At 41.3% G+C, this 11,773-nt stretch overlaps 1 protein-coding gene across 1 annotated transcript in view; it reads right to left on the bottom strand.

Annotated features, from left to right (window-relative positions):
* Positions 1 to 11,132, bottom strand: part of LOC118423821 (kelch repeat and BTB domain-containing protein 8-like) — a 20,269-nt gene extending 9,137 nt beyond the window's left edge. The window contains exon 1 of the mRNA XM_035832088.1: positions 10,859 to 11,132. Coding sequence (XP_035687981.1) covers positions 10,859 to 11,113 — 255 coding nt within the window. The 5' untranslated portion in view covers positions 11,114 to 11,132. The remainder of the gene's footprint in view (positions 1 to 10,858) is intronic.
* Between the last annotated feature and the right edge of the window lie 641 nt (positions 11,133 to 11,773).

The raw sequence follows: 11,773 nt of genomic DNA, 5'->3' as shown, positions 1-11,773 counted from the left end.
GGATTGATAGGGATGGGTAGGGATTGATAGGGATGGGTGGGGATTGGTAGGGATGGGTGGGGATTGGTAGGGATGGGTGGGGATTGGTAGGGATGGGTGGGGATTGGTAGGGATCGGTGGGGATTGGTAGGGATGGTGGGGATTGGTAGGGATGGGTGGGGATTGATGTGCATGGAACATCTGTAATCATTACGGGAGGTCTTGTCTGCCTTTGACTGTGCATGCCTGAATTGCCTATCCTTTGCGTCTAGCATGTGTGCTGTCTCATTTGCATACTTGTGACTGGCTACATGCGGCCGTTACCGGTTTCTTTGTCTGCTGCAGCCATGTTGATGATGATGGTATGATCCAAAGGTCAAAGTGTAGATGTTGACTTGACAGACACTGATTACCCACATAATGTAGCAGTGTTCTACTGTCATCTCTCGGGATGGAAAGCTGCCTCTCATGAGATGTAAATGACCGATATCGATATCAGTATTGTTGGCAGGAAGGTTCTGTTTTACGTGGTGTTAAGCAACTTGATTGTTAGTTAGCTCGTCTGGCTGCGTGTGCATATATATCTAACGTTATACAGTGATCAATGTTGGGCATGCTGATGGTTTATAGGTAATCTATGTAAAATTAGGACAATACAAAAAAGGTGATTTTCCTACCATTTATTTACATCCGCATCCATGTTGATGATTATGGCACTAAGGCCAAAGGTTAGATAGTTCAACACTACTTATCCAACTAGTTTAACAGTAACAGACATTATCTCTCGAGATCATCAGCCAATCATCACTACCCTGGGTACCATCCAGGTAGTAGTTCACTCTGATGTTTATACACTACATACTGTCGCTTCTCGCTCCAACTTTTATTACACATTTTATACAGTCGCTTCTATGCTATTCCGTCTGGGAACCTTGACATCTCTAACTTTTGGATCGTCCAAATTTGGTCGAGGGCGCTGATTGATCTCAATACATTAGCGAATTAAGGAATAGGTGCAATTGTTCGACCAGGCTTTCCAACACCCGAAACACCCTTCGCCCGCTTGCAGAAGAGGCTGTTGTTACCCAACGAGCACTCTAGAACCCATTGCTCAATTTGCTCATTAACTGGCATCACCACCAATTTTAATGTACAGTTCCCCAGATGGGTAGCAAACTATTACCAGGCTAAATAATCACCAGATCTAAATAACAAGGTAGATCTAACCTTCCAAGTTTAGTTTGGCTGCTAGATTGTCTTCATCCATGACCTACTATAGAACCAATATCATCTTACCAATATAAGAAGGAATAATATTTGTAAACTTTTACCAAAGTACAATCTGCAATACAACAGCTATAACACTGTTGTTGTTGGCATCAATATGTCTCGGAAGACAATGGTAGGCAGAGAGTTACTCGTCGTCTGCCTGGCCTGCACGTGACTTGTATCGCATTGTATTCTAAAATAAACTAGAGATGTATAGAAAATGCAGCTAATCAGTCCTACTCTGTATTTTGTGTCCTAATATCAACATCAACACATAAGCATAAGAAATTATGTGTTTTTTTAATATGTAATCCTAAGATATGGCAGGTATATACGTGCCACAGGGCAACATGGACCATACGCACAACATCTTATATCATCAGGCACATTTGCCTTCAAGTCTATCCAGGCATCAGCAGACCTGTCATATACATAAACCAGATATACAATGCCTTCCTGTAAGTCAACAGTACAGGTTAACAATATGTGGAGCTGGTTCTCCAGTACAAGAAGACTGGGATGATGATCAACAACAAAGTTTTCTGGGTTCGGCCAGCCCGGCAGTTTCTGCCAGCAGTCTGACTCTGTGTCGTACACCATAGTCTGAGTGAAGTTACGATCCGTGCAGAAAATCTCTGTTCCCATGGCAACAGCTGTACAAACTTTGGCGATGTCAATTGGTGGGGTCCGCTTGCTCCACTGGTCCTGGCTCGGATCGTAGGAATGCAATGTCTCACTTGTGAAGAAATAGATGTGTGAACCACAGGACAATGCAAAGAAGGATCCACGTTTGTTAATAGTTTCGTCGAATTGAAGCGGTGAACACTCCAACCACTGTCTTGCTTCCTGGTTGTACTTTCTCGTCTGCAACAAAGGCCGGCCTCCATTTTGATCAACAGCAAGGTAATACAAAGTCTGATCAACTTCAACAAGTAGTTCCTTGAGGAACTTGAAGTCATAGTGTTCCTTAGATATTAAGGACACGCCTACTTGTTCCCACATGTTTTGCTTATTGTTGTATCTAAACAGGGACAACTGATGGCCATTCGCTGCCTCTTTCGTTTCAAGGACATAGATGTCGTTATCACTGGTGACTGTAATGTCCGTGAAACGAGGGATGTCTTCTTCGCTGTAACTGCAGTTGATGTACTTCTCTTCACGAGGGTTCATTAAGAAGATATCATGGTGCCTAGAAAAGGAAAAAAATACATCACAAACTGTCAATAAAACTGGACTGGAAACTCATACCTTTCTATAGCCTATAGTATAGAAATGAGGCTGAAATCACAGCATGCACTGCTTTATAAAATCTTATCTTGTACTAAGTTGTAGCCCCTTAATAAAAGTACTTTTAGGCCATTAGATAAATGGTACAAGATCAGGAATTAGATCATTAGATGAATGGTATTTCTCATATAGAACAACAAAATGTGTTACAATTTGATTTTGTGCAAGAATTATTCACTGCTTTTAGTACAAAGTCAAAAAGGTATGCACTTACCTCCAGGTCGGATTGTACATCAGAACCATTTCCGTGGTCATCCCAAGCCTCGATTTCAGGTCGGGGTTATCTTTCCGTACCTCAGTCCTGATGACCTTAGAAATCCCAGGATCCTCCCTGACCAGGGGGTGTTCCAAGATGGCTGCCGTGTCGTCTGAGGTCAGCAGGCTGAATCGGATGTAAGGGAGGATGCTGGGTAGGTGTTGTAGTCTGAAGGGTACAAGGTAGATGTGGATTCAGCTAATATCTTGTTAACACAGAAGCTTATAGTCAAACATGTTTGATGTCATGTTCAAACCACACTATTAAACTATAGAACACTGACACCCACCTGTCCTCCCTACTGTGCTGCACCCATCTCACCACAGCCTCCCACACTGTTGTCTCCTCTTTAACATTCAGCTCATCGTGGCTGATGATCTCAGTCAGCTGATTCGAACGCAGGCTGCAAAACTCCTCACTGAAGGCAACCTGTGGGGGTACAGGATACAGGAAGTGTCTGACTCGTTCTGACATATAAGAATCTACAAGTGTATATTACAACTTGTATATGCTTAGGCCGTGTTGATTTGATTATATGGATGACATCCTCCGGGAACTCCAAAACTGATGCGAGCGAGCGAATAAAAAAAAGTTTGGCCAAAATAAAAAGTTGCCCTCAGTATGAAATCAAAGTGGCCAGGAAGGTTGAACATAGGACTAAACACACATAGTATGGTATACCAACAGTTAGGTGTAGGGACCAGTACATCATACGGGTGCGAAACATTTTTTTTCTTCTTGGACCAATCCGAAAAAAAAGACATGAAAAAAACAACAGGGGAACAGGTTTCGCCAATTACAAAATGGACACACTATGTCGGCAGCCATTTGGGGTCTAACCGGGGGGCCAAGAAGACAACAAGAGCGAAGTCAAGTAGACTTTATAGTCAATTGCACCAAGTTTCTACAGTCAAAGGTACAAAGACAGCCTGTATTACATGGAGATGGGATTCTAAAATGCAGTGGGAGTCCAATAATCCACCAAACAGATTCCTTTGTAGCAAAATTGACCAATTACCATTGTTTTGAGTATTGCCAGTTCTCAAGTTTCCACAGACAATCAGGTCCAGGTTCATGTCCGGACCTGGAAATGATCCTCTGGACCTGAATTTTCTGTACTGGTACCTCCCCCAACCAACCAATCAACCAACCAACCAACTAACCAACCAACCAACCAACCAACCAACCAACAATAGATTTTTTTTTTCTTTCTGTCTTTCCTTTCTTTGACTTTAGATTCATTTTGGCATTCTATGGCAGTAGTTATCTTTTTTCTTCTATTTTTTTTTTAATCTACGGAATATTTGTGCTCATTTTACAGCTGCTTTACACAATTTATTGTGTGGTGGAAAACTTTTTTTTTTTGGAAATGGCCGAAAATTGGTGCGAGCGTGGATGTCATCCATATAATCAAATCAACGTGGCCTTATTTAAAAAAAAAAAGCAACCAAATGCTTTATATCTGCAACTTGAAATGTATAGCCAGTATAACTACTTATTGGCATAACACACCAGCGTACAATGCACTAAATGCAGGCACGCCGCACAGCAGCAACAGATTATAATTAGACTAAAATTCGTCACCCCCAACTTTTGCACGTCATGAATGTTAATAGAGATGTACTAAGTAGCTTGATTGATTTTAAACAATCATATTTCCAATGCTCTTTTTAATACTGAAAACTGAAATTCTATCCTACAAACTTGGTCTGGAGTACCTGTCCAAAATCCACCTGTATACAATTTTTTTTTCTTATATTTTATGATTTCGTTATGTTGTTTTACTCAACATTACCTTTGTTATATGCTTTGCTTGTCTGTACTTATTCCAATGCTTGTTTGTACTCTAAGTTTGTTTTTTTACGATGACACGATAATATTATCAAGCATATTGAGCTTGAGCGTGTCGCCATCATGTTATGTACTTATATGTTGTAATAAAAATGCTGGGTCTATTTTCCTTAAAATATTACAGTACCTTACTACTTCATATCATATAGTTTCTGTAGTCCTTAGTTGCAGACTTGAAGTGTGTATGCAATATGAATACGAAATGTGATTGTTACATGCATTTGAGACACTTGCCTAACCCAATATGAAGACTAACCTTAGTAAAGTGTCTGGCAATCCCCCGCAGACAAGTTTTTCGAACATTGTCCATAGAGAAGACATCAGCAAACTTGTACAGGTCCACACAGGTGGAGCGCTCCACATTCATGGCCATGTAGCTGCTGCAGGTGTCTCTCACATAGTCCAGTTGGAGGAGGTCGGCTGCCTGGTACAGGGGCTGCACTTTGTCCAGGGACACATGGAGGGTTCCTGAGTAGATGTAACTCAGGATCTCCCCAAACATGCCTGCATCCAAGCCCTGCAAAACAACGTAACAAAACAATGTTCAAACTTTCACCGCATATGAAAATAATTTTCTCAGGTTGGTAATGTAGATCATAGGATAGTTGAGTTTTCTTTACACAACCAACTAGTCACATCTACTGACATTTTGACGCCTTTATTTTTTCAACTTTTGACTGGCACTCAAATGTCAGTAGGTGAGATCAACTGGTTGTGTAAAGAGATTATTTGGTTGTGTATAACTCTACTATCCTTTCATCGCATAGACTGATAGAGTATGACTGCCTTGGTGTATACAGCGGAATATATCCCAAATAACTTTGATAAGAAATAAAGGTCATGTTTTTATCCCATTCCGACATTCTATATTTATCATCTCCAGAACTTCTTGCAAAATTGACCTTTGACCCTTAATTCCAAATAGGTCAGTAGGTGGGGAGGGGGGCATAGCGATGGACGCATGAAAGGAACGTTCACCATTTGTTGGTTTGGGCAAACAATGGGTTTCCCCTGTGATAAATGTTCTCTATGATGCGTATCATCAAATTGGAACATCCCTGTTTCACTCTAATCTAAACACACGTCAAACCAACCCTACCTGTAAAACAACCGTCTTCTGATGACTTTCCGCCATGTCACTTGTAAACATGGCCCTGAAGTAGGGGCTGGCCGCGGACAGAACAAGCCGATGGCAGGGAAACCGCCGGCCCTCCACTTCAAGGACGACATCCTGCAGTACCCCAGCCTTCTGTAAGTCGCCCACAGTTCCAAGAAACCCGTGCAGATAGCTCTCGTCTTGGTAGGAACGAGGACGAACTGCGCTGACGTAGGGTTCTTGGTCTGCGGCAGCCATGTTGATGACCCAAGGGTTAAAGGTTAGAAACGGTCTACACTGATTATCCACATAGTGTAGTTGACAATGATGTCAATGGACTAGGTAGGTAGGAGGGGCACCATCATCTCTCGAGATGCAAGGATATTTTTGTGTACTGTCATTCCGAGACGTGAATAAGAATTTATATCTAAACTTCCATGGTAGGTTTGGCTGGTTGATTGCCTGCATTTAAAGCCTACATTTGAACTAACGTTATACCTGCCTTCGTTAGTTGGTCTTCAAGTCATAAATATTTTACTGTGAAGTTCTCCAAAGAAAAAAACAGTAGACAAAAAGGACGGCTCTTTTCATCTGTAAGTATTTATTGTTTAAAATGATACCATACTATACATGCAATATGGAAACATATCAACTGGCATAATCTACATGATTTTACATGACGTTATCTGGCTACTTCCGCAACAGGTAACAACAAACAGCATACAGATTGTGCCACTGTCCTTGTCTCTTTGTAGCCCTGAAGGCCCTGACCAGTGGAGAGCTGCTGGAAGTGCACCTCAATACATGGGGCTTACATACTATAGTGTTAAGTGATCAACAAATACGACATTAATCACACAACCGGGGAAAATCTCCTTAAAATAGACCAAATGTGCAATAATTACAAAGGTTAATAAAATGTAATACTATACATTGTCTGTTAATTACTACTGTTAAGGTTTTAGACAAAGAAACAAGTGCTAGTTATATAATTCCCCTTATCAATAAGAAAAAGGCAACAAATTTTGTCAAAGATCAAACTGCTACTTCAAAGTACAAACTGTATAAGGTCCCATCCATTGTAGGGGTCTCTTAAGTCTTTAACAAAAGCAGAGATCTAGCCAAATGTTGTGTTTGTGATTTGTGGGTCCATGTCCTCCATATCAACACTGAATAAACGTTAAGTGGTATGATTTTGCGCTCCCATATAAAAATGATATATGAATGAGCGCGACTTCGCAATTGACCTGTTCAGTAAAAGTTAGCAATAGCATAACTGTAAACTGGTCAACACATATAATGTTAATCACACATCACGTATAACTTGTCAAATGTACAAGGACCGTTTAAATTCGTGCACAATGATTGTAATAACTTCATAAAGGGTATATGAAATCTTTATTAGGCTGGTTTAGGTACTCAACCAGGGCTGTCATACTTCCAAATCATACATTACACAGTTGGTGTAAAAGGTAGTATGAGAGACCCAGGAAACCAGCTGTCGAATGCCCCGGATGTAAGCAACAACAGCGTATTGGAGACACAATAAACCAGGATGGTACCTGGTTAATGATGTCTGGTAATCACTGCTGTTAAATGTTAAGACACAGACATAACTGCAGTTCATTGTAGAAAGACGTCCCATATCTTTAAAAAAAGGTGGAAGGAAGCATTTTTTTTCTGTACGATTTACCCAAATTGAAAAATAATACATAATTGTTACCCCATTGTAGGCGAATGAAACATAACATGAGATATACATAAAACATTGTTGATCAATCCTACCACGTGTGTCCTTATCATGTATATTAATGCTGAAAAGCTTCAGAAGTGATGTGTTTTATTACCCCTTAAGATATGGCAGGTATATACGTGCCACAGAGCAATGAGAACCACGTGCTACATAACAATTACTGGGCAGGGCAGCCTTCAGATCTGTCCAGGCGTCAGCAGACCTGTCATACACATATACAAGGTGTTCTTTTTCATCCTCGTCATTATTACAGGTTAAGCATATGTGCAGCTGGTTCTCCATTACAAAAAGATTGGGATGGGTATAAACACGGTTTCCTGGATTCGGCCAGCCTTGCAGGATCTGCCATGAGTCTGACTCTGTGTCGTACACCATAGTCTGGGAGAAGTCATGATCTGTGCAGAAAATCTCTGTTCCCATGGCAACGGCTGTGGAGACTTGATCAATGACCATTGGTGGGGTCCCCTCAAACCAACGGACCTGGCTTGCGTTGTAGCGATGTACCTCTGCGCTGGTGAGGAAATAGAGGTGTGAACTGCAGGCCAATGCTGCACAGGACAAGTATACATCATTCTCATTGACGTATTGATATCGAAGTTGCAGCTGTGAACACTCCTGCCACTGGTCCGTGTGCCGATTGTACTTCCACATCCACACCAATCCACTGTCTCCGATTACATCGGCAGCAACATAGTATAGAATATGATCAACTTCAAAGAGGTACTCATTGTACCATGTAAAATCGTTTTCCTGTCTCTGCCATTTAGATACTGAGGCCATACCAGCATCTTCCCACACATTCCCAGGATGGTTGTACTTATAAACGGACAACGGTTCGTTACTCTCTTGGTCACGAGTCAGGATGTAGATGTTGTTGTCACTGGTGACTGTCACGTTTTTGTCATGAGGGAAGTCTTCTGGCCTGTAGCTACTGCTGATGTACTTCCCTTCCCGAGGGTTCATGAAGAGGAGCTCTTTGGTACTGAAGAGAATGGAAAACATAGTAAAGTAAATAAAATAGGACTGCAAACTCGTAGACTTTCCTGATGACTGAGGCCTTCAAAACTAATATTGTAGAAAAATGAGATTTGGTATCACTTTGGAATAAGGTAGAGAGCATATTTACATGGCTAAGCCTATGAAAATGTGTATTGTAGAACCTGAAAATGCAGAATAACCTTATACAAGGATTGCAGAGCAATTAATTCAAATGAAGAAGATGTATATACTGACAAAGCGTTTGACAGAATAGCCATCTCTGTGGTCATCCCAAGCCTCGGCTTCAGGTTGGGGTTCTCTTTCTGTACCACGTTCCTGATGACCTCAGAACTCCCAGGATCCTCCCTGACCAGGGGGTGTTCCAAGATGGCTGCCGTGTCGTCTGAGGTCAGCAGGTTGAACCGGATGTGAGGGAGGATGCTGGGTAGGTGGTGTAGTCTTTAGGGTACAGGGTAGGGGTGAAATTCGGTGTGTTATTTTAAATCAATGTCGAAAATTATTGGATGTTGAATCATATGGCCAATACTACCATCAATGTCATCAATTGAATCAAGTTTCTTTTGCCATACAATGTATCCAAACAATTACCAAATGTGAAAATAGATAGATAATTAAAAGACTGCTTTAAATTAGAAATAGCAACCAAAGTCATGATTAGCTTCACTGAATTATAACTTAACATCAAAGATTCAGGCTAGCCCTTATTGCTTTAAAAATTTGATGGTTAATATTTATTCTATACATCTATTTTGTGCTACGTGTAGCATTTGTTGTCATACATTGTACCATGTACTACGTTGCTTTAGATAGTGCTACAAAGTTCTTCTTCTGTATAATGAATATAATGACAACAATGAAACCCACCTGTCCTCTCTACTGTGCTGCACCCATTTTGTACCATGTATGAAATTCTTCTGCTACACACCCACCTGTCCTCCCTGCTGTGCTGCACCCATCTCACCACAGCCTCCCACACTGTTGTCTCCTCTTTAACATCCAGCTCATCATGGCTGATGATCTCAGTCACCTTTTTAACACTCAGGCTGCAGAACTCCTCATTAAAGGAAAACTGTGGATGCATAAAGTACATGTACCAACTGCAAGGTGTAAAGTCTGGGTGTGTTCTTACGTAAAAACAATATGTGTATATGATTATATACCATCATTTGTAAGCAACATGAACTGCTCACAAGATGTAGCGTAAATAATCTTGTTCTGACATATACGACTGTACATGTGTTTTTGGCTAGTCTAAAAAGCAACTAATTGCCCTGTATAGTTACATAGCCTGTGTAACTGCCAACTGGCATACTCACCAGCCTGATTACCCCAAAACGTTAGAAAATGTATAGCTTATGAATTGTTCAAGTGATTTTGAACCAAACTTTTCAAATGCGTCCTTTTTCATACTCTTTGTTACGTTATAGGTCTATTTTCCCCAAAGTATTGCATACTGTAGTCAGCAGAATTCATTTCCAATCATATCACAAAATTTCTGTAGCTCTTCGATCTCCATTTCATTTGTAAAAGATAATACCATACAATATGGGACAGCTTCCTAACCCAGCATAAAGACTAACCTCAGTAAAGTGTCTGGCAATCCACTGCAGGCATTGCTTCTGGACATTGTCCACAAAGAAGTCATCAGCAAACTTGTACAGGTCCAGATAGGTGGAGCGCTCCACGTTCATGGCCATGTAGCTGCTGCAGGTGTCTCTCACATAGTCCAGTTGGAGGAGGTCGGCTGCCTGGTACAGGGGCTGCACTTTGTCCAGGGACACATGGAGGGTTCCCGAGTAGATGTAACTCAGGATCTCCCCAAACATGCCAGCATCCAAACCCTGCAAAAGAACACAACAGAACGTTTATCACGTAAGGTTCATGTACTATTATCAGGTTTTCTCCAAGGCGATCCTACGATAACATTAGCCAATCCACAGTCCTAGACATGCTACACTCCTTTGTCAGCTTTTGATACATGAACTACCTAATGCTATCGTAGGGTTTGCTTGGAGATTAGGTACAGATAGAAGGTGAATGTCATATATTAATTTTTCATCCCATTCTGCTACCAGTATCTATATATTTTGCAATACTTCTTGCACGTACAGTAGTCTGTTTCCGATATTTTAAATAGACTCTTATTTCGGACTGTTAGTGGTAAATTGTGGCCCGTTAAGTTGACCTTTAACCCCTTAACACAACCAACAGCATCAGTAAGTGGGGAGGGGGGCATAGAGAGGATAGATCACAGGAACAATTTTGGTTAAGGCAAACAATGGATTTACCTCGTTTCACATATCATACGTAAAACATTTGGAAGTTTGTTGTTTAACTCTATTCTAACCACACGTCCCGCCAACCTTACCTGTAAAACAACCGTCTTCTGACGACTTTCCGCCATGTCACTTGTAAACATGGCCCTGAAGTAGGGGCTGGCCGCGGACAGAACAAGCCGATGGCAGGGAAACCGCCGGCCCTCGACTTCAAGGACAACATCCTGAAATGCCCCATCCTTTTGTAAGTCGCCCACAGTTCCAAGAAACCCGTGCAGATAGCTCTCGTCTTGGTAGGAACGAGGACAAACTGCGCTGACGTGGGGTTTTTGGCCTGCGGCAGCCATGTTGATGATGATGATGCTATGACCCGGGGTCAAAGGTAGAGTACTGATTACCCACGTAATGTCGCAGTAAGATTTTATCTCTCGAGATAGAAGGATGCCTCCCATAACATTTTTGCCGCGGGCAGGAAGCTTTTATTTATGTGCCGTATGTATTGGTTTGATACTGGAAATATGTCCCACATGTTGGTTACAAGAGGGAGTTTTCAGCCTGCAGTATGTCGGTACGCCTTGGTCGGATTTGAATCTATGAAACGATATAACGTTATAGATGTGAGCTGTTGGGCCAGCTAATGGCCAATATTGGAACTAACGTTATAACTCTTTGTATCTTTCTATGAATATGTTATCAACCTTTACCGTGAAAGAGGTTTGAAACCGAAGTTGCCAAAGGGATAATTCATTGTATCATCAGTAGATCTTTATTGTTGAAAATGATACAATAAATATAACGTTATAAACTGCAAACAGAAACAGAAACTGGCGTAAACAGAGTTGAATCACAATCTCGTGTGTTGATTTTGTTGGATTTAGTCTGCAGTCAAAAACTGGTGTAATTCTAATGAACATGCCACACTTTCAACCAGCCTCTTAAGCGTTATTCCAGAGATCTGTGGCCTCCTGATGCCCTCAACAGTGAAGAGCTGTTAAAAGTACAACTTT

This window comes from Branchiostoma floridae, chromosome 10 (assembly GCF_000003815.2).
Source record: "Branchiostoma floridae strain S238N-H82 chromosome 10, Bfl_VNyyK, whole genome shotgun sequence".
Taxonomy (NCBI): Eukaryota; Metazoa; Chordata; class Leptocardii; order Amphioxiformes; family Branchiostomatidae; genus Branchiostoma; species Branchiostoma floridae.
This window is presented reverse-complemented; position numbering and strand designations above follow the sequence as displayed.